Consider the following 23168-nt stretch of genomic DNA (forward strand, 5'->3'; position numbering starts at 1 on the left):
TCCAAATGGACTACCATTGGCAAGGGTGGAAGGGAGTTGTTTGGCTTAGCTTCTTGGAGGATCAGAAGATTGGGAGTTTGGGGGGCACTGTGAGTACCTTGTTGTCCTTGGGTACAGCCCCAAGAGAAAGGTCTCTGGTAGCTTCTCAGAGCTACCAGTGGGGGCTGTGTAGCAGAGTGTCTTGGTAAAGGCCATTTTGGTTGCAAATAACAGCAACTCAGACCAGCTGAAGCAAAAAGGGGATACATATGGGAAAGAGAAGCCGGCTCCTGGCTGTCCTGACTCCTGAGCTTTGCCTCCTCTTTGATTCTCTAACCTTCCTCATTTCCTTTCAGTAAACCCCTTTTCAGTTTGAGTTAGCCACCACAGGTTTCTGCTGTTTGCGACCAGAGAATCTTGAGTGATACAAAGTGTCCTAGTGGAACCCAAGTGCAGGTGTTGGAACTGGCCTTTCCAAGGAAAGAGACCAGGAACCAGAAAGTCATCAGGAATCAGGGTAACTTGCTGCCTCAGTTGGAATGCCCTTAGTTTCAAATAACAGAAACCTGGACATGGGTGGATTGTGAAAACTTGGAGCCCCTCCCAAATGGATTCTGGTCATGTGGCTTGCTTTGTCTGATGAGATATTAGCAAACATAAGGCAGGCAGAGACTTGAAAAGTGTTTGTGAAAGTGTTTGTGCTTTGGGGCTTGCTCTCTCCTGCAGCTCTTGGGAAGCTGTGCCCACCACACGCAGCCTGGTCTGGCCTGCTGGGTGATGAGAGGCCACATCAAGCAGAGGCAGACGTCTCAGCTGAGGACTCTCTAGACCGGGGTTTCTCATTCTCAGTACTATTGACACTCTGGCAATAATAACCCTTTGTTGTGGAAGCTGTTCTGTGCTCTGTGGGATGTTTAGCAGCATCCTTGGCTTCTACCCACTAGATAATAGTTGCACCTACAACCAAAGTTGTGTCCAGACACTGCCAAATGTCCCCTGGGTGGCAAAATCACCCCAGGTGAGAACCACTGCCCTAACCCAGCTTGTCTGCCATTTACCAGACGTACACAAGGCCATCCTAAACCATCTAGACCCAGCCAAGCCAACCTAGACCGGTACAAGTGTCCACCTGACCCAAGGAATCATGAGAAATCATATTTGCCATTTTAAATCACTAAGTTTTGAGTGGTTTGCTCAATGGTGCAAACAGGTACACCTGACTACCGTGGCTCAAACAGATAGGGGTTTATTTGTCTTACACAACAGGATGTACAAAGTTCAGGCGTGATGTGGAGCACAGTGATGCCACCGGGCCCCCACCCAGGCCTTTCATGTCTTCCCATTCCAGTCCTTGAAGTGAGCTGTGGCCTCTTGCTTGTTGCCTGGCTAATTCCCAACATGGCTGCTCCAGCTCCAATTCTGTGCTCCAGGAAAGAAAAAGAAGACAAGGCAAAGCGACAAAGAGCAAAAACTCTCTCCGAGGGAAGACTTGCCTTTTATTCCAGAAGGGAAGCCCTGCCCAGGGCCTTCGCTTGCATGTCACTGGCCAGAACTGAAACATGGCCAGGTAAGCCTTCAGCTTATAATAGCAGAGGGAGGCAATGAAGAAAGGGCTTATAGTGTCCACTGAACAGTCTCTCCGGAGGTCTTCGTTTCTTGTCTCTCCTTGTTATCTATCTCAGCTGTCTCTTTCTAAGACTGGCTTTGTTTCTCCAAACACAGTGGGAGAAATGGCCATTCCAGCCGGGAACTGCACTGGGAGTCTCAGCTCCAGTGCCCATAATGACCTGTGTGGCCACGCCGTGTCCCACTTCCAAATACCGAGGGCAGAGACGCTGATTGGCCCAGCTTGGGTTAGAAGAGAAACCTGATTGGTCTGGCTTGGATAAGGTATCTACTGCTCAGCCAACCAGCTGCGGCCAAGAGAGCAGCATTAGGTAGGGCACACCTGATTGGTGGGTGCGCATTCTCAGGGAAAGAGGTGTGTGGCTGAGGAGACACCCCCCCAAAACTATCCAGTTCAGGGAGTGAAGAAAAGAAATCGTCACCATGGGTTGCAATGTTCATATGATAAAAATTAACATGTCTTTTGAAAGATCTGAAATACAGGGGAGTCATACAGGCGTTACATTTAACTGATGCAAATTTAAACATTCCTGTTCAACCAAAGTATTTTTTTTCATACAATTTGGCTTCCAAACATGAGCCAGCTACTTAATTACTGCCTAGCCAAATGATCTTTTCTGGTGCTGGAGATTACTGTTTTGCATTTTGGGAATATGGTACAGCATAAGTAATGTCATGTTCTTTATGGAAAACGTCTGGAATTTTCAAGAGTATTTTTAAGGTCAGGTGATGCTAACCCTTCTCACTGTGGAAGATGTATCTTCCAGTGGAGTATCATGCAAAGAATTTTTCCTATTCCCTTCTAGTTTTAGTCAGCATAAAGAATGCATTTGGTTTTAAAATATCAAAATACTTTTATTATGGCTTTTTAAAAATTAAAAAATAAATGATGCTTATGACTTCTGGCTCTTCCTCCCTTTTTGTTTAGTGGTCCTGGCCATACAAGAAAAGAAAGGAGAGGACAGGTGACTGGAGAGGGGGCAGAAATGAGGGGCTCTCCAAACACCATGGAAAAGGGGTGTGTCCACCCGGGCAGTGTGTGCTCTTCGGTGACTGGGTACTTGGTCTGTCCTGATGGCTGAGGACTTGAACTACTGGGCTGTCTTGGTGTGGCAGAATGGGCAGTGTGAGATGGAGTTAGAAATGTACGTTCCAGACCCAACTCTTGAATTTGCTAGCTGTGTGACTCCAGACAGGCCATTTAACCTCTCTGGGACTCAGTGTCCTCATTTGCAAAATGGGGAATATAATACTATTTACCTTCTAGGGCTTGGGGGAGGGGTGCCATATAAATGTTGAGTCACTGTTGTGGAAGCGATAAAATGGGTTGGTGTTCAAATTTATTACAGTAAACTCAGATATAAATGCGCTATACCATGGCCCCAACAGTCCTGAGGTTACCGTTCTGTCCTGTAGCCTCAGGACATGCCCTGGGTTTTCTCCGCTGCGGGTTTCCTGGGGCTCCGTGGAGGTGTGACATTTGGGTACCTCACGATGCAAGCACATGATTGTATCTACCAGGCCCAGGATTCTGAATTTCAAAATACAGCGTCGTGCAAAGTACCAGTCTAGGAGGCAACACACTAGGGTAACAACCTTTAAAGTTCTAAAAAGGTGTCTTAGTTTTTTGATGCAGGAGAGTCCCGCTGACTCACGGAGGATCACACGAGGCTGGCAGGATGATGTTTCTAGTTCCTTCCGCCAGGCTTAGAAAACAGAAGGCTCTGGCTGGATTTGCTGGATGTTTCTCTCTTCAGCATCTCTCTTTCTTGGTCCATCTTTGGGGTGGCTTTTCTGGCTCCAACCTTCAATAAGCAAGAACAACAAGTGCACAAACTATAATTGTAGTGAGATCCCAAAATATTTCAAACTTTTTTTACTCAAAATATTTGTTGTAAAAAAGATGTTATATATAAATACATATATATAGCTACGAGCAAAAAGCAGCTAAAATGACTCACCATTATCATGCTACCCACAGGTAACCTTATTCACCTTTTGGTGTAAACCCTTCCAGTTATACACATAACGTTTTCTCTTCTTACATTTTCATCTTTTTGAAACCAGGAGTTTCTGATATGGGCACATTCATTGTGGTGGAGTTTCTTTCTCTTAAATAAGCTGTCACTGAACTGAACGTCTTATGTCTCTGGTGTCTTAGGAGGAGAGAATGCAGGACATTTGAGGGGGTCTGTCTAGGCCTTTTTCTGAGCACTGCCCCTGGCTCCCAGCAGCCACATGTGTGACCCTTCCCCTGGTCACAGTTGGCACAGGCTGTGCTTTTCAGATGGTCACTCCCAGGATTCGGGGTTATGGGCTCTAAGAGGCTACTTGCTTCCAGGGCTGGTCTTTCGCACTGGGGGACCATGAGGTCATCCCTTCCTGCCATGTGACTGGAGAGAGATCAGCAGACACAGGGAGGAGATACGGTCTCTGTGTGTGCGTGCGTGTGCGTGTGCGTGTGCGTGTGCGTGTAAGAGATGATGCCTGGGATCTGGTGGCTCACCAGTTCTCTTCTGAAGCCAAGCTCTCTTTCAGCTTTTCGTTTTGATGAGGCCCTCTCTCCCATAGCCTTATGAAAGCCTCCTCCCTCTTTCTGAATAGGTTCCTATTAATTGCAACCCAAGAATCTCTCTCTCAGTTCTGTATGTACTGTAGATACAATTGTAACTTGCAAGTTTCTTTCCAACAGGCTTCAAATTGCCATTCTTACGTCCTTAATTTTTGACTCCAGCCGTCAGGACACATGAGCGCCTGCGAGAAGAAAGAAGGCTGGTGGGTGGTTGAGTTTCAGCTCTGCCACTGACTGTGTGACCCTCGGTTTCCTCATTTGTCAAATAAGGACCAGAATCTCCATCCTGTCTCCCTCGGGGGTTGAGAAGAGGTTCTGGGTGGATTTCAGTGGAAGGGGCTGTTAGGACCATCTCTGTAGCTCTTTTCACTTTAAGACAGATTTAAAAATCACCTCCAGTGCTAGACCCGTGCCAGTGACTGACAGGAGTCTTGAATGTGTCTTGAGAATCTGTGTTCAAAATCATTCAGGGTGAGAAAGGCTAATGTCTCTACACTAGCCCACAAGGTAAATCTTGGTTGGAATGGCCAGATGAAAGGAAAGCGGAGTAAATGTTGAAAATCTTTCGCCTCTAAACCACCTTTCCTTTGTATCCTTTTTTATTTGATTTTTCAAGAAAATTCCTGGCTCTGAATGGTCCCCAAATGCCAGTGCCCTGACCTGGTGTAGGGCTGGGAATTTGTTAAAAATAAAGATTCCTTGGTCCCAGGGTCCTCCGAACCGCAGGTCTGCCACAAGTTTGTGGTGGGAAGCACCACAGAGCAAGCTTTGGTCCACTTTTTTGAGTGACGAGAGTGAGGGCAGCAGAGAGCGGACAGGATGGCTGGACTGGGAAGAGGAAGAGGTGGGGAAAGGGAAACGTGAAATGCAAGTGAAGACATGAGGGGTGGGGGGACCTGGCAGGGTCTGTCCTGAACCCGCGACCACAGGCAGTGACATGCATTCTGCTTGAATGTTTGGAGCCACAGCCCCACCCTTAGAGTGACAAAGCAGGGACAGAAGCCAGTCATTTAAATGATGAAATCTAAGCTGGAAAGTTGGAAATTAACTGGAAATCAACTGAAGGCATGCTGGAATGGCTGCTTCGGAGACCTACAAGCATTGGTTATAGAAAGATCCCAGTCCATCCGCACATCACCTCAGGTCCTGGTTTTAAACATCTCCTCTTAGGGGAGGCTTCTCCTAGCCCTTGGTCTGGGTAGGGATGGGGGTGGGGGTGTCCTTGTGATTTATGCTCCGGAGCTCAGTGCACGGGACTCTGTCTTCAAAACATTTCGTACAAAGTAATCATTCAATCATTATTTGTATGGATATATGTAAGTATGTATTTGTTTATTGGCCCCAGAATTAAAGCCAGAAAGGCAGGGAGTTCTGTGTGTTTCTTCATTGATCTAACCCAGTGTTTCTCACTCTTTTTTTTTTTTTTTCATTATCATCCTTCTTCTAAGGAGCCTTCTTAGACATTTTTTTCCTAATCATTTTCACCTCCACGAAATTTGAAAATTACAGATAGCACTGTGTGTATGTCTAAGATTCATACATAAAAAAATAGAATTTTTCCCTCTCGGGGGTGACACTGTTCTCATTGAGAATGTGATTGAACCGTAACACCTGGACAGTAACTGCCACATCGTGGGCTCTCAACAAATAGATACTGACTGAATGAGGGTGGGCTTGTATCTTTTTGTTCACTCTTCTATACACAGTGCCTAACACAGTATGTGGCCTGGGCTAGGCGTTCCATGAGTATTTGTTAACTAGAAGATTCTCCCCTTGCGCATACGACTGACAAACAGTTAGTGAAAGCTGTTAGCTGCAATGGAAAAAATCAAATCAAATCGGTGAGTGGCATTTTGGAGGACAGAACAAAACCCAGAGGGCCTTGAAGAGGAAGGAGGTGCTAGTTCTGAAGCTTGTTAGAGATGGGGACTCGTGAGTGGGTGAAGCTGAAGGAGCAGACCGCACGTGTTCCGTCTTTCTCAAAGCGGTTGTGCTGACTCCATCCCCCGAAGGACTCCAGGCACACTCTTGAGAAAGGAGATGCCCGAGCTAGACTTGGCAAAGAACCTGGAAGAAACCTTCCTGTGCTGATCCTAGATGCCAAGCCTTTAAGCTTGGGCTGGAGGGCGGGAAGAATGGGAAGCTGGCTCTTTGCTCTTAGCGGAAGCACCATCTGCCCCCATTCTGGTAAACCCAGAGGTGGTGAGAAATTCCACGAGGCCTCACATCTCAGGGAAGCAGTGTTCCCACAACATCCGGGGCCCATCCCAGTATCTCCCCTGTCATTTCACATCCCCAGGTGGTCCTCAGACAAAACCTACCTGTCGGGCGGTTTCTGCCTCCTCCAGACTCAACTATATATATGAATGAGTAAATGACAAGCTTCCAATTATTCCCACTTTGCAGGGTAGCAAAGAGCTCAGATCAAGGGGGGACCTCAAGATTATCTCCATCCTCTTAACATTCTGCTTTGGGTAGTAACCACCTTCTAATCTTAGAACAAGGATGTTAGTTGAGAAGAAGCTTCTATTTTCCAAAAATACCCCTCACCTAGAATATCTTTCTTTCTTCCAATGATAATTTGGTTGCCTCAGAATGACTGTGGCCTTTTATCAAACTTGCATGTGTCTCTGCTCTTGTTCAACGAAAATGTGTTCAGCTTTCAAGCTTCCTGAGAGCTCGACTCTACTTTCTGCAAAGTGGGAACGTGGATTGGGTTAATTCCAGTTCCAGGGCTGATTTGTGAATGGCAATGTTTCAGCACGTTTAAGATTTCAGAGCCTTGATTCTCAACTCTTTAAAAAAAAAAAACTGTATTCTAAAGGATGCTTCCTTAAAATTCAAGAGAAACGCCACTGGAAATGTACCAGGCTTATTGCCTGGCAGTTTATTACCTAAAGGAGGGCTGGCCAGCGCTCACCTGGGTGTCAGATCTGTGTGGATTTCTCGCTCTCCTACCTTATTTGTGGCTCTGGACAAATAAGGTCTCTGAGTCTCAGAGGCTCTTCTGTAAATTGGGGATGATAACAATACCCACCCCACAGGGTTGTTGTGAAGCTTAAATGAGATAATGCAGGTCACATGCTTAGGGCTGTGTCTGGCACGTGTCAAATGCTCAGCACATAACAGATGTGGTATTACTGTCCACGGGGTTTCCTGCTGACGCCCTATGGTTTTCCCTCTTCTCCCTTCTGGCTCACCTGGAAATTTGAGTTCTGCATCTTGTTCTTCACCGTCTCTATAAACATTCGTCTCTTTAACACAGAAAGAATATTGACAAAATTTAGCTTATGTTCTCCTTTGCCTTTTGCATCAGAGAAAAATGGATTTTTCTCAGCTTTCAGATGTTACCCACTTGGATGGAATGTTGAGCCTTCCTAGATGAGGCAGTATGGCGGTGAGGATGTGGGTCTGCAGAAGGGGGAGGGGGTGAGGATGTGGGTCTATGTTAGGGGGGATGGCTTTTGGGCAATGCTACCCTGTCCCACTGAGTCTTTTAGGGATCCCTGTTCCAGATTCCAGCAGAGAAGGAGGCTGGTCAACCAAGGAGGCTACACGGGCCACTGTATACTTCTTGGAGGACAGATCTGCGTTAGCGGGAAGTAGAGCCTCTCAGGTCAGTGGAAGAGGCTGCAGGTGACCGGTGAGTTTCCACCCAGTGGCTGAGGTGCAATGGAAGCCACGGTGGTTGACCTCTCTGGCAGGGATGGCCAGGACCTGTCTGAAAGCTAGCATCACCGAAAATCCCGGGGCCTGCTGCTCCCCTGGGGTCTGATTACTATGGCATTTCCTGATCTCCTCAAGACCCCGCACCTCAGGGATGGTTCACTGAAGAAAGAGCGTCCTCTAGGCACTGGGGACGCAAGAGTGAGAGGGAGCTGGGGCTCCCTTGCAGACTGACACTCTGCAGGTGAATGTGCGGGGGTGTCAGGAAGGGGATGTTCTTGGAGAGCCCTGAGCATCCACTGGGGTTGCCACCCGGATGCCTACAGGGGCCAGGGAAGTAAAAGAAGTGGGTGAAGTGAGCCGGGTGGGGATGGCAGCAAACCCACTGCCCAGCGCCTTTCTACGGGGCTTGTGGGACATGGGCCTAGTGTCTCATGTCCAGATTTTCCAAGTTTTCCAGGGAAGCTGGAAATCCAGAGTGTTCCTTGAAAGTGCCCTATTTTGAAATGTAACGTTAAAAAAAAAGATCCCAGGAGCCAAATAAAGTGTATCTGTGGGCTGCCATCTTGCGACACCTGCTTTCCTGCCTTCCGCCTTGGTGTCTAGTTGGTACTCAGTAAACATTTGTTGGTGGGGTTGCCAGGTAACATACAGGATGCCCAGTTAAACTGGACCTTCAGAATGAACCCAAAGAATTTTTTTAGTGTGAGTATGCACCATGCAATATTTAGGACATATTTATACTAAATCCCTTAGGGCGTTTGTTCAGGCTGCAGGCGGGGAGGGGGTGGGGGCTGGGCTGGGGGAGGGGAAGGGAGGGGAGGGGTGTGGAGGTTCCCTGGACCGCCCACACCCACATTTACACTCCATAGGCTCCTACACTTTGAAAATACTGTATCTATTCTGTGTCTGGCTGCAAGGTCAGAAAACCTCTCCATACCTGTCTCTCTTTCTCTTTGAAGGAACAGTTGCAAGGTGCTGGTTCTTTGCCATTTCTCTGTTCGAGATCCGCTAAACGTTCCTGAGTGAAAACATCAGGTGAGCGAGAGAGTGTTTAGTGCGTCCTCACTTGTTCCCTTCGGGGACACGCCTCTGAGGCTTCTAGGAGACATGGAGACTCCCTGGAATTGGTGGGCAGAAGGGGTGGGGGGCGGGGGAGGGTCTTTTTCTCTGGGCAGCTTCTATCCATTTGCTGCTCCACCCGAGCCACATTTCACTTCATCACTGTGGGCAGGGGAGCACCACCCTACTCCTCCTATACCGTATCTGCCAGTTTCTACTTCTTGTTCAGAAACACACAATGGCACAGAGGAAACCAGGATCTTGAGGATACCTAGGCCCAAGGAAATCTAGGAAAATAATGAGTTTAATAGACTGTGGGATTTTTTTGGGGGGGTAGAAATTAGGTTTATTTAACTTTTTAAATGGAGGTACTGGGGATTGAACCCAGGACCTCATGCATGCTAAGCACACACCCTACCACTTGAGCTATACCCACCCTGCAATGAGATTAACAGAACAGCGAGGAAAAGGATAATGGTAGGAGAGCATGTATCCGACGTGGTCCTATGTGCTAAGAGTTTTGTACACCAGCTCCTGTTGAAGCCTGTGGGTTAGGTGCCATTTTATTTTCATCTTAAAGATGAGGGATCTGAGCGAGTGAAGCAGAGGGAAGCTTAGGGGCTCCTGCCTGATATCTTGGCAAAGACGTGGCGGTGCCTCTTAGCTGGGATTTGATTGGCTGGAGACTTGATTGGCAGGAGAACTGAGCAGCATCCAGAAGCAGCCAGTACGCTTGAGCCTTTCTCACACTTCAGGCCCTAAGAAAGGGCTAAGAAAGGGCGTGTGCGCTTCTCAAATGGCAACTTCTGTGTATTTAAGAATTTCCTATTGAAAATCCCAGCCTTAACCCATTCACAAAATAGTGTCTGGGGTCCTTTCTTGGCTGCAGCCCTGGTCGTATTCACCAAAGAGAAAAGAGCTTCACACAAGAGCCGCCGGCTTTGCGAGGACCAGGGAGAGCGTCTGGGGGTTTGTGGAGAGCGGCAGCTGGCAAGAAGCTCCCTGAAAGAAATACAGGAATCCCCACCCACCCATGAGCTGCGTCTGCTTTACCCGTTAGTAAGCGGGCTTGCGATGTGCGATGTGCCCGGCACTGCAGGCATTTGGCTGCCCCGCCAAGTGGGCCCCCTGTTAACGATTTTGGTGGTTTTTGTTGAGGAACCTGAGATAGAGAGGGCAAGCCGCTTACTCAAGGTCACTTGGGGAAGAAGTAAGGCTTGAACTCTATTTGTTTGACTCCAGAGCTGACTTCTGAGCTCTGCCACCTTCTCTAGTGATGCGGGAGGTGGACTAGGGGGAGCGCACCCTGGACCACGGTCACTGCCCCTCCACCACATGCAGAGAGCCACAGACCCGGGACAGGGCCCCAGGGCATTCCGGAGTACGGGGCGATGACCACCAGCTTCTCTGTGAACGCCCAGCACTGAGGTTTTGCCAGCATTTTACATCAAGTCTCATTTTCACTGCCAAAGGTATGTTATGTGTGGAAGGATGACTTCTGAATCTGAAAGTTCTGCTTGGTGAAGAGATGGTCTAACATTAAAACTACATACTATAAAAAAAAAAAAACCAAAAACCCAAAACTACAAACTACATTTTTTGAGGGGGGTTCTGAAGCTTGAGGTGAGTAATTTCATCTCCCAATATTTCAACCATGCTGCATCTATGAACAGATGAACAATTTTGAAGTTTTTCTACAGGAGACTAAGAAAATTAAGGCTTCTTGTGAAAATACTAGGTGTAAAATTTAGAAAAAAGGAATTCTATTTTCTGTTAATTTCCATTAAAAAATGAATATACATATACATACTCCCTGGAAGGAACTGATGCCAGCCAGGACAGATGTATATAAGTGTCCTTGAGAATCCAACCAAATTATAAACATTTATTATTTTTTCTTCCTGTCAAACAAGGATTTCTGACAACATACAAATAACAAGCCTTAAAGGCAAACCAATCATGGAATGAAAACCCCAGGGGCAACGGTGAGAGAACATAAGGGGGACACCCTGGTAAGGGGGCTGCAGAGGAAGGGGTGTGGGAAAGTGAACGTGGGCTGGGGAGGGCAGCAGGTGGGTGGGAATCCTGTTTCTGCTGCTAAGTAGCCAGGGAACGGTGCCTTCTGTCAACTCTGCCTCCCTTCTCTCCCACGGGCCTACAGTCGCCAGCATCACGGGCAAGGTTGACGGGTGAGAGGAAGGGTGTGCTGTGGACCAGGTGCCTGCTGCTCGGTAAGCACTTAATAAAAGATGCCATCGGTGATGCCGTGATTGTGGCTATGGTTTGTATAAATCTTTCCCCAAACTGTGAATTCCACAAATGTGAAAGCTCCCTGGCTCTGCGTTGTCTGGGGACCCTGACACAGGTTCCACTTGGCCATTTCAGATCCTTCTCGGCTGAAGGATGTCTAGCGCCAAGCAGGCTGGCACGTCCCCTGCATTGTGTATGAATGAGGCAGTCCATGAATAATGCATGTGAAGCCTGATTATGTAAATCCTCAGGTTTTCAGTGCATGACAATGGCCTTTTTGGGGCCCTTTGCCGTCCCATTCTGTGGTCTGGTGTCTCTGCTTTGGGGCCTAGTGCGCCAAGCCCTGGTTGGGGGTGGGGTGCTCCGGGGAGGGGTGAGCTCTCCAGAGGGCACATCAAAGGAAGAGTCAGGACTCTCACTGGCCCAGCTTTCCCTGGCATCGCTTGGTGAGAAAGGAAACTGTCCTCTGCCTGAGGCAGCCCCATGACACACGCCGACTGAGGCCTGTGATGTTTAATTCAGGGCGGTGAGCGCTAGAAAAGCCACATCCGGGCTTCCTCAGAGCAGGGCAGCCACTCATTTCTGGGGCTACAAGCCAGCAGGCTTGCTGTCTGGAAACCCAGCACCTGGAAGGTTTGCAGGGTGGAGGGCACGCTTCTGCAAGCAACTCATCTGACCATCACTTCCTGGTTGAAGAGGAGGGCGTCCTTCTATGACCTTCTATGGCTTGGCTTCCTTAGAGCTCATGCAGGTAACACACACCCACGCGCACACACACAGCACGTACACGTACACACATGCACAAACACACCACCCCAAATCAGAAAGACTAACAGTTACAAGGAGGAGACTGAGGCTAGGCCCGCAGAAAGTGCAGGAACCAGGGTCTGAGAGATCTGGGGCAAGGTCTGGGCTTGGTCTACCTGCTACTCTGTGAACATGGGCAAGTCTCAACTCTCGGAGGCTCAATTTCCTCATCTGTAAAATGGGAATCGTCACAATAACCAGGCAGGGCTAGCAGAGGCACTGATAACCCTGATCATGGTGGCAGTGCACGGGTGGGGCCCAGGGCCTGCTGATGGCAGGCACCAGGAGACGGGGGCTGCGCTGGTTTCCTCTGTTTGCCTGATCCCCGCCTTGAGACGTGCTCTACCTCAGGCAGGAGTTAAGGACAAGGGAGAGTGACTATTTAGGAGTCGCTGTTGCGGTGGCCAGTGGGCCTAGAGACACGCCACTGCCTGCAGGAGTGAGCAGCGATGGACGTAAACTGCGAAGAAGCCCGGGGAGCCCCCTGCTGCCCCCGGTGCAGCGCGGGGCTGCGGAGAGCTTCCGAAGCTGCTGCTGGGGGCCGCTCATGCCTGCCTCGCCGTGGGGGGAGCATTCGGCAGCAGGTTCTACTGGGTCCGAGGCAGCGCTCACCTCCCAGACCACGCATGCGGGCGGCCGGCCACAGGCAGAAGAGCAGCATCCACCTGTCTGTCGAGTGCCAGGCCCTGGGCTGTGTGCTTTACAGGCAGGGCGAGTATCCCTCAGCGCCTGAAACCATTTGGCTCCTGAGCTCAGACAGCGAGAGCTTGGACAGCGAGGGATACCTGCACTGTATTCAGTCCTCACAGCAGCCCTGCAAGGCAGGTGCTGTTATGCCCATTTACTAATGAGGAAGGCAAGGCTCAGAGAGGGGGATGGATTTGCACAAGGTCACACAGTTAATAAGTGGAGGGATTTGAGCCCAGGACTGGCTGATTCCTGTGCCTTGTGACAGATGAGATACCAGGGTGAGGGGAGGAGGTGGCTTCTTTTGGCTGGATCGCCAGCCTGAGTCTCAGTCTTGGTTTCTCAAGCCAATGGTCCCACCAAGTTCATGCCAGGAAGCAAATCCTTCATCCTCATGCCTTTCCTCTGTGGCTCCTACAGCCTGGAGTGTACACCTGTCCATCCCTTTGGTGGGCAAATCCACCAATTCTCCTTTGCAACTCAGTGCAGGTATCACCACTTGGAAACCACTCCCTGAATTCTCTAGGCTCGGCTGAGTGCCCTCCTCTGGATCTGGATAGAGCCCTTACCCCATTAAGTCAGCCTGAAGTCAGCTCTTTACCCATACGTTCTGCACTAAAGGATATGTTCTTCAAGGACATCCATCCATCCATCCACCTGTCCATCCATCCATTCATCCATCCATCCACCAAATATTTAATGGGTGTCTACTACATTCTGGGCACTCAGAATAGCAAACCCAAATCTTTACTCTCAGAGAGCTTATTCATCTGTGTATCCCCAGCACCTGGCAGAACAATAAAATTAAGAACAATAGCTACCACTTCAAAAAATTCAGGATGTTCACTAAACTTATTGTGGTACTCATTTCATGAGGTCTGTAAGTCAAATCATTATGCTGTAGACCTTAAATTTAATACACTGCTGTATGTCAATTATAGCTCAATAATACTGGTAGGAAAAATAGTTATCTGAATAGCAAGAACAAAATACACGAACGATCAAAAGTTAAAAAGAATACAGATGAGCTCAACTATGATTCCCAGAGAGGCTAAGAAACCTGCCTGAAGTCACACAGTAAATGGTAGAGCTAGAGTCTAAACCTGAATCTGTGATGCTAAAGCTATTCTGCCACCTTCCTTTGCATCGGTCAACGCATTCTGCATCCTCTGGGTCCCCCTGGGACCTCAGTTGGCCGTTTCTAAAGGGAGCCAGAAGGCAGCTTCAGAAACTCTGCTCCAAGCAGGGGCCTCTCACCTTCTGCTGCCTGATGGCCCTGTTGACCCTCTTCTCCTGGTGCAGCCGGTGCTCCATGCGCTCCAGGGCCTCCTTCAGCAGCGCCTTCTCCTCGGCCTCTTTGTAGATGTCGTCCTCCAGCTTGGCCACCTGTGACTGGTACATCTGGACGGACACTTTGCTCTGCCTGAGCGCACGGGAGAGACCAAGTCTGTTCTTTCTCGCTCACCATCTTCCTCACTCACCATCAGTGTCCCTGACCTGGGAGCTTCCCAAAACACTCCCGGATACGCCCAACTTAGTGGTTTCCTTACAAGCGGGAGGGAATGATGACGATTTGGGGAGAAGGGCACAGAATAAACAGCTAATCAGCTCTGTAAGTGTGGCATGAGGCCGGCGAAGGTTATGCTACCAGCCCCTCCCAATTTCCCAGAGAGGGTGGGGGAGCTGATGCCACGGAAAACAGGATGGAATCATGCAAAGCACACACGTGGTGAAACATCAGGCAGATTCATAAAAGGTGCGCCTGATCGCTTAAGAGAGAGTAGGGCACTTCAACCGCTGCTTTCTCACCCAGAGACTTGCCTCTGTCAGGCCCCGGTCATCATCCCGTGTCACTGCTCCCCCCGCCCCCACCCAGGCCTTTGTCCTCCTGTTCTGGTCCTACCGGTCTGCTGCCGCCCCGAGGTTTAGCTGGGAGAAAAGATGCTTGGGCCTTTGCCACGGGGACCCCGGGCGGTACCTGAGCTGTTCGATGTCTTTTTCATATCCTCTCAAAAGCTCCTCTTTTCTCTCCAGCCGGTTCTTGAGCTGGGTGATCTTATCAAACACCAGATCCAGGTCTCTCTGTCGAAGCTGGTTGACTCGCTCCCTCTCTTTGGGGGAGAGGTACTTCATGGACACGTGACCTGACATGTCTTTGATGTTCATCAGACTCCCCAGCGTTGTGCTCATATCCATGTACTACGAGAGAGCGTTTCGCAGATAAGAGGCCTGGCCCCAGGCTGCTGGTGGCCACGCTAAGGAGGCAAACGTCTAATTCTGTTTCATTCCTTTTCCACAGTTGCAGAGGACAAACACATGCTTTGTAATGAGTGCAACTGGGGCTCTTAGGACGACTTTCATTCCCCCTCTGCGTCCATTTACACTATGCCTTTCTGAGAACGGGGGCAAAAAATGACAACAGATACAAACATTCATTCTTCCTTTTTCAAGGAATTCAGCTATGCAATTTCCAACCCATGCTGGGATCGTAGACGGGTCCTGCAGAGCTATTATAACAAGTAAGTATGTCTGCAGGGTTGATGTTTAGTTAAACTATCCCGTGGTTAACACTGACTGCAGGGGACGCAGGTTTGGACAGGAAGGGAACTGGTGCTAGATGCACATACCAGCTTTTCACTGAGATCTAAAGCCTCAGCCATGTCCATTTTCCCTAACTTCTCGGTGGCCAGGATGGGCCCTGGGCTGGAAAGGCCATTTTGAGGCTGAAATTGGAAAAAAAAAAAAAGAAGAAATAAAAACTCTTGGCATTCTATTACGAATTTCTACATCCAGAAGAATAACCCAGAGAATAACCGAACACTGGAAGTTTACTGAATAACTCAAGAGAGTTGATTTTAAATCCAGTCTGACTCCTCTGTGAACTGATTCCTTACAACCGTGTTCCTACCCCTTCAGAGCACAACTCTCTTTGAAACGACACATCACTTGTCCCGTTCTTTGTTCATCGTCTGTCTCCCCTCTAGACCAGCAGGTCTCAACCAGGGGTGACTTCGCCCACCCTCCCCCACTGCCGGGACACTTAGCAATGCCTGGACACGTTTGTGGTTGTTGTAATTGCTACTGGCATCCATGGTTAGAGGAAAAGGTTGCTGCTTAACACCCCATGATACACAGGACAGTTCCCCCCAAAAAGAGTTAGCTGGCTCAAAAAATCAGCAGCACTGAGGTCGAGAAACCCTGGTCTAGATGACAAGCTCCAGAGAAATGGGGACCATGTGGCTTTTGCTTACTGTCTCCTTCCGTGTGCCCAGCATGGCACCGGGCACAGAGTGGTGCATACTGGGCATGTTTGTTGAATGAATGAAGGTTAAATAGAAAACAGCCACCCTCCTTTTATTAAGGGAATCTCATTTTTATATAGCGAAATCTAGACCCTCACAAAATCTGGCCAGACTGTCTCCTGGCGCTAGAGCCTGGTGGGTGGGCATCACTTTAGACCCTTCCCAGAGGCAGTGCAGAGCAGTGTTTGCAGCTGTGTGCTCGCTAAGACCCCAGCCAGCCAGCTGGCTGCTGAAAGCCCAGCTGACTGCGTGGAAAGGACCCCAGCCTGAACAGGGAACTGATCTGAAGGCCCACGAATAACAGACCTCATTAAAAGCATGATGCTGTACACCAGAAACTGACACATTGTAGCTGACTATACTTCAATTAAAAAAACACTGGGTTTTAAGTGCTTCCCATGAGCATCTCTTAGCCCATGGCATGTGTTGGCTACATTGCAAACTTCTGAGATTAAAAAAAAAGTACAAAAATATAAAGGCCCCTAAGTGACTGTGATAGATAAGAGTGGACACATTTCTCTGTCTATAGCAATGAGAATAAAGAGGGCTTTCGCAGATGACAGTAAGGGCAGATCTACTGCAAAAACCACCTGGGACGCCGCTCAGTGTCTCCAGCTCCCCTGAGCTGCGTCCTCTGCGCCCCTCCAGGTCCCCCCTCTTTTCCTGAGGGAGGCTCACTGAGGAGGAGCTTGGGCTTCGAGTTCAGTCACACAGTCCCCGCCCCCGTCTCTGCAGGCTAGCAGACGGACCACCAGGGACAGAGTCCAGGCTTCTTCATTCCTTATTCTGTGACCTTGGTTGGGGCACTTGACCTCTAGAAGCCTTAACTTTTCCTATCTGTTAAATGGGGATAAGAATAGTAACTATGACACAAGGCTGCTGCGAGGGTTAAATGAAGCACTGCGTGTAGTGGGCTGAGCTCAGTGCCTGGCGCACAGTAAGCACTTCTTAGATGTCAGCTATTCTTTGTTGTCGTTACTTATTTACTCACTGGGGGAGGGCACGTAATCAGGTTTATGTATTTCAGTGGAGATACTGGGGATTGAGCCCAGGACCTCGTGCATGCTAAGCACGCTCCACCACTGAGCCGCACCCTCTCCCATCAGCTATTCTTCCTCCTGCTCCTTCTCTTTTAATTCTAACTGTGGCCAGCTTTGGAGGATTGGGAGTTGGGAGGTTTCTGGCTGTGTGGTGTCAGTGGTGGGATGAGGGGTCTCTCCCCAGAAGAAGGTAACTCTTCGAAGCAGGATCAGGATATGAGCTCCCCACCTGGAGATGGTCCCTCCACTCCCAACCTCGGAGAATGAGGGTTTGATTTTACCAGGAAAACCAATACATTTCTGAAGACTCCCATCTCTAACAAATGTCTAGAAAAATGGCTGGAGAGAACACTGTTGCAGATAGGATGACTTTGTTATTTCTTCCTAATGTCCATGGACGGTTTAGATCCAGCTGCAGCAGGATTTAGATCCCGTAATTAACACAGAGCAGAGCTGTCCATTGTCATGTGTCAATCAAACGCCCCATCAAACATCCATTTAGGGGACAGGGCACCTTCAACCTAACAGTCAAATTACTTTAGAAAATCCTGGCAAATCAAACTGTGCCCTAAGGAAAGGAGGCTTTCTTGAATAATACTATCTAAATACTACTTAATAATAATAACAGCTGTCATTTATTAAGTGTTGACTATGAGCTAGGCACTGGCATAAGCACTTTACATAATTATCTCCTTTAGTTTTTCCATCATCATTTTACAGCTGGGCAGGGGAGTCCCAGAAAGGTTAAGAGCCCACCCAAGGTCACACAGCTTGCGGAGCTGGGATTAGGGAACCGGTCTCTGATTCTAGACCTTGTGTCCCCTTAATCATCATGGCTCCCTCCTGCTACCCTTTATGTGTTCATGTGATTCAGTTTACAGCAAAAAGCAAACTTTTGGCAAACTCATGGCGTAAATTAGCCTGTTGACTATTTGTTGCAGAATTTAACATGTGATGTGAAAAGGAGGGTCCCGAGATAGATCTGGCCAGTGTCAGTGCAATGACACCTCATGCTGTGCACAATGGGACGCTGCCTTTCTACTCCAACATCGGACTGTGGACGGCCAGGCACTGATGCTGGTCGGTACAGTTGCTAGCCCATCAGGGAGAACCTGGCCTCAAGCCACGGCCAGGCATGGTGGTGCCGGGCACACAGCTAGTGTCTGCCCTCACGCCCACCCTCCCCCACGTGTCAGTCACCGCGAGGCAAGTTTGTTCTTTGGTTACCGCTCGGATCTCTATTCTTGAAACACCTGGCGAATCAGGTTGTATATCCAATATTTTCTGGACATTTTTATCCAATCTGAGAGTCTTTACGTCTAGAAATGGTTCATTCGTGTGGTCCTTATGACCTATAAAAGAAATAATTTAGACTCAAAAGAAAGGCTCAGGAAGAAGTTATTGTATGTAATCATCACCCCTGCTGTTTACTGGATGCTTACCATGGGCCGGTGTTCATCCTTACAATCCTTCCTTGGCAAGTGAGGAACTGAGGCCCAGAGAGGTGAACTGACTTGTCCAAGGACACACAGCCAGTATAAGACTGCAGCCTCACAGGTCCGAGGCGTTGAGGGTAAACCTCCAGCCACAGGTGCGGGGGTGTAACTTGAACCTGGGCTTCTGGGTCCTAGCCCAGTGCTCCACCCAGCAGGAAGCTTGGTTTCTTGAGAGCCCTATCCACTCTAAACAGAGTATTTATTACAGGAAGTTCCCCAAGGTCAATCGTTGCACAATGTCAGTCTGTGACAAAGTTTCTACCGGGCCACAGTAAAATGAGAAAAAGGACAATATAGTGAGTTTTTCATGAAATATTATTTATTTAATATTAACGCCTGCCCCTGACTGAGAGATCATGTCTGCCCCATCTTTTTTTTTTTTTTTTTTTGTATTATGACCTCCTTTCAGTGATGAGATGATGGGTTTAGAAGACGGTGGTCCTGGCAAATTGGTCAGTCCCCAAAGGGAAACCTAGAGTCTGGGGCCCATGGCTCTGAGCGCGGAGGGGGCGACTGGGAAGGGGGAAACTCACTTGATGAGCTGGCCTTCTCCAGTTCTTTAATTCGCGCACGTAGCTCGGATAAGGCCTTTTTCTGACGCTGAATGACTTCCTCGTGCCGGGACCCTTTGCACTTGGCCCCTAGATCACTGAAGGACTGCTCCTGTGGCCAGAACGATGCAGACAGCTGCTTAATTAGGGATCAGAATCTCTCTCTTATGTTTAAGGAAGCATGAACAATTCACGGACAGCAGAAACTCTGGCAGTTAGTACCTTGGAATGTATTGTTAAGGGGCTTCAGCAGAGAAGGAATTAAAAATTTTCATTTCAAATGTAAAGTCACATCTAGGAAAATTTCCAACTTTCCCACCTTCTTAGCATCACTGTAAATGAGAGACACCCTCCATATGTTCCCTCCCCACATTTTACTTATTTTTTTCTTCTCATATTCTTCTAAGCTTGGGTTTCCACTTGTCACTCTGGTCTCATCTCTGAACAATCACATCGAATTCTGCTCCTGGAGGGGCATTTTCAGATGAGGATAAGCGATACTCTCTTCTTAGCTGGTAATAAGGATGGTGGTCAAATATTTGCTAGGGGGAATTAGATGGTCTGGCTCTTGGCTGGTGTAGAGAAAGGAAAACACCCCTCTGGAACTTCTGGAGTCCCTGGAACAGTGTGGTCCGACAGAACTTTCTGTGATGATCGCAATGTCCCGTATCTGCACCATCCAATATGGTAGCCATGTAGCTAGAGTTGGGTTTACGAAGGGCACATATAAGGAGAGATCGCCTTCATCTTTTTAGGGTCACGGACATCCCTTTGAGATTAGGAAGAGTGCAGGCTTCCTTCCTCCAGAAAAAGTCACATATGCACAAAAATTTGCATACAACTTCTGGAGGTTCAGTCATAGACTGAAATAAATAAAAAGCCCAGTCATAGACTCCAAATTAAACAGTGCTTCTCTAGGGTCCATGACTCATTCATTCACTCATTCATTCACTTCACAATGAATCTCAGTGCACATTTGTGGAGCATTTTTATGTGCCATGCCCGCTCTAGGCCCTGGGGACTCAGCCGTGAAGACTGGCAAAACCCCTGCTGCCAAGGAGTCTGCGTCCTAGTGGGAGGAGACAGAAGATAAGATAGTCGCGGAAAATACACGGTGGGCAGTGATAGATGTCAAGGAGGGAAACTGGAAATGGGATGGGATGTTGGGAGTGATTTTCAGATACAGATCTTGCTTCTAGCAAAGGCCCCAGACAAAATGGCAAGAAAGGGAAGAAATGGCCGATTTGCTTCTTTTACAACAATCTTATAACAGTTTCGGTTCAGGGAGAGAGAGAGAGGCGGCACCCAGACACTGTCTTAGGCGCCAGGGAGAGGAGGGGAACCAGGCGGACAGGCTCTGCTGCTGGGGCCTCATTCCTACGGGGCAGACGCAACGAACAAGCAGACAGGCAGGCAAATAATTCCAGAAAGTGACAAATGCTACCAGGAAAACACAGCAGAGGAGAGGGGAGGAAGAGTTATTTGTTCCGTTTCTTGATTCATCAAATGCTTATTAAAGGCCCACAGGACACGTGCCACGCCCCACGCTGGCCACCAGGGGTACAAGGCCAGGAGCCCAGCCTGAGGTCCTCCTAGGGCTGCTCCTCCCCACCCCCACACGTCCCCATCACTCATCCCTGCATTTCCTCCAGGCTCTGCTCCCAACCTCCTTCTGCAGAGCCCCTCCCCCCCACCTTGTCTTTAAGAGCCCCCTCCCTCATGCTACGCTGCCCCAATCCTGCTGTATCTTCCAGGCCTTGGGGGTAGGGCAGCCACAGCAGCGAAGTTCTGCGACAGACTTTCCTCTGCCTGGAGAGCACTGATGTGACCCTTCCTCGTGGCTCTTCTGGGAATTTGTTTATTTAGAGAAGAGGGAGATTCTTTCTCATACAACTCTTAGGCCCTCTGACCCACTCTGGTTTACAAAGCAGGAAGCAGGCTGCGTGCGGAAAGCCGCTCTGGGAAAGAACAAATCCTTTTTCCCTTCTATCCTCAGCCTCCCTCCCCCATCCTCCTCAACAAATTCCATCTCATAACTAAAACCACGGGCGTCCAGTCAACCATCCTTTCCAGCAAACACGTGCAGAGTCAGAGGGGGTCTGGTGTGGGCAGGGACTCTGGGTACCCTCTCCTGCACCCAGCACAGGGCCTGGCATACAGCAAGTGCTCAACAGTTGTTGAATGTGTGAACGAACATGGGCCGGGTCCTGCGCTGAGAGCCTGGGATTCTCCAACGGGAGAGGGACCTGGTCCCAGCCCCTCGGAGCTCACAGCTGAGGGAAGCCACTGCAGCCCCTGTGCCCGGCCGCCCGGAGCAAGAAGGAGACACTTCTGTTAAAGTTCTCTGGACGGTGATCAGTGCCAAGGAAGGCCGGCTGGGCCCTGGCTCACTGCTGTCTGGCAGGGGAAAGGCATCTTTGAGAGAGCAGGAAGCCAAGCTGACACATTTGGCCCTGTTTCCAAGTGAAAATCCAAAGCCCATTACTGAAACGTCCTGCTCTCTAGTTTTGTAAAACAGAGGGGGAAAGGGCATCCCCGGACTCCAGGAAAGCCGGGGCCTCGAGGAAGCCCCGTGCCCACAGCCCGCCTTCCGGGCGTGCAAAGGCTTCTTTCCGGGCAGAGATCACCAAGAGCCAGCCAGGCAGCATAAACAGCCCGGCTCTCTGGGAAGGCAGTCTGGACAACGGAGGATGTCCTCTGGACATCTAGGAATCTGTTCTACGTATGTACAAGGATATTAACTACAGCAATGGCTGGAAGTAAAAGCAACTTAAATGTCCATCATCACAAGGCTGGTTGGATAAAAAGGACATGATGGAATTCAACGCCACCGTTTAAAAGAATGAGGTAGATCTTTACACGCTCACTTGAAAATATGCCCGTTAAATAGTGTCATGTGGGGAAAAAAAGTTGCAGAATACATATGATACCATCATTTGCAAAAAAAAATTCTGTTAAATAAATGTATGTCTATTTAAGTTTGTGCATGTTTGTGTGTATAAATAAAATTTATTTCTCAACGACCCCATGAGATGGTGACTGGCGATATTCTCACTTTCCAGATGAGGGAATTGGCCCTCAGGCACGTCCCCAGGGTCTGAGTGGAGGAATCGGGGCTGGAATCTAGGCAGACAGGATCCAGCCTGAGCTTCAGCCACTGCCCGGTCCTGATTGTATGAGGCTGTGGCGGCTTCTGTGAGGAAAGGGTCTGATGGTGCAAATGCCAAGCTGTTCTTTGCCAAAACCTCTGCAATTCAAGAGGCAGGACTTCCGCTTTTTTACTTCACGCATTTCACCGAAGCAAGTAGTATTTTTGGAACTTAAAGTGAAGATGCTCTCAAAAGCAAAGAAAGCCACCATGGGGCTCTTTCTTAGCTTGTCCTGGGCGCTCAGGACAGGGCAGGCACTCACCTCTTGGCTGCTCAAGAAAATGTCGGTGTGGATTGGTTCTATCTGCACTGAGATGTCACACATCTGGGTCGTGTTCCTGGGCTTCTGGTCCTTCTCCTTGTGCAGCTGGGGCTTGTGTTTCTCTTGGGAGGCCCTAGGGCAGAGAAGAGGAGTCACTGGACAGCAGGCTGGGTTAGGAGCACGACGTTCTGGGGACCGTGGATCACCTCTGTACCCACCCAAGCAGAATAGGAAAAGGAGCTCCCTTTTTGCAGGTAGCTGAAGTCTTCAAGTCTTTAAGCCTCCTGCCTGAAGATTTCTAGAGAATTTAGTTCCAGGGGACTTACCGGGTAGTGGCCAGGGAGGAAGGCACCTACCCAGCCTTGCTTCTGGCCCTGGGTCTGCAGGACACCTGCTGTGGCACATATAGGGGGATTTACTGAGGGGCTGCTGTTTCTAACACTTTGTGGGTGTGGACCCGTCTATTTCTCATCACGGTCCCAGGGGCTGGGGACTCTCTTTGCCCCATTCTACTGACAATGAAAGAGACACGTAGCAATTTGCCTGTGGTCCCAGAGCTTGTGGTGAAGGCGCCTGGCCTTGAACCCAGGCAGCCTGGGTCCAGAGCCGTTCTCTTAACCACTAGGTGAGTCGGCCTTGGCCATGAGCCATGAGGCATGGGTAGCAGCTACAGGACATACGTGAGACGTCAGTTTTACTCAAAGTTTCTTGGGAAAAAC

The 23168-nt window shown here is 49.1% G+C and overlaps 1 protein-coding gene and 1 long non-coding RNA gene across 8 annotated transcripts in view; one reads left to right on the forward strand and one right to left on the reverse strand.

Annotated features, from left to right (window-relative positions):
• Positions 1 to 1209: 1209 nt before the first annotated feature.
• Positions 1210 to 23168, reverse strand: part of FHAD1 (forkhead associated phosphopeptide binding domain 1) — a 123579-nt gene continuing 101620 nt past the window's right edge. For 5 of the 7 annotated variants that reach the window (XM_074377367.1, XM_074377368.1, XM_074377369.1 and 2 more), the window contains 9 exons: positions 22450 to 22582; positions 19021 to 19150; positions 18219 to 18343; positions 15277 to 15372; positions 14628 to 14848; positions 13907 to 14072; positions 8784 to 8864; positions 7378 to 7431; positions 1210 to 3410 (listed from right to left, as the gene is read on the reverse strand). In XM_074377367.1, coding sequence (XP_074233468.1) covers positions 3294 to 3410; positions 7378 to 7431; positions 8784 to 8864; positions 13907 to 14072; positions 14628 to 14848; positions 15277 to 15372; positions 18219 to 18343; positions 19021 to 19150; positions 22450 to 22582 — 1123 coding nt within the window. In that variant the 3' untranslated portion in view covers positions 1210 to 3293. The remainder of the gene's footprint in view (positions 3411 to 7377; positions 7432 to 8783; positions 8865 to 13906; positions 14073 to 14627; positions 14849 to 15276; positions 15373 to 18218; positions 18344 to 19020; positions 19151 to 22449; positions 22583 to 23168) is intronic. The other 2 variants (XM_074377366.1, XM_074377370.1) reach the window with 2 other exon arrangements.
• On the forward strand, positions 8688 to 11167 carry LOC141579640 (uncharacterized). Its single transcript, XR_012511441.1, has 2 exons — positions 8688 to 8881; positions 10148 to 11167. It is a non-coding gene; the product is annotated as an uncharacterized LOC141579640 (long non-coding RNA).

The sequence above is a fragment of the Camelus bactrianus genome, chromosome 13 (assembly GCF_048773025.1).
Source record: "Camelus bactrianus isolate YW-2024 breed Bactrian camel chromosome 13, ASM4877302v1, whole genome shotgun sequence".
NCBI classification, from domain to species: domain Eukaryota; kingdom Metazoa; phylum Chordata; class Mammalia; order Artiodactyla; family Camelidae; genus Camelus; species Camelus bactrianus.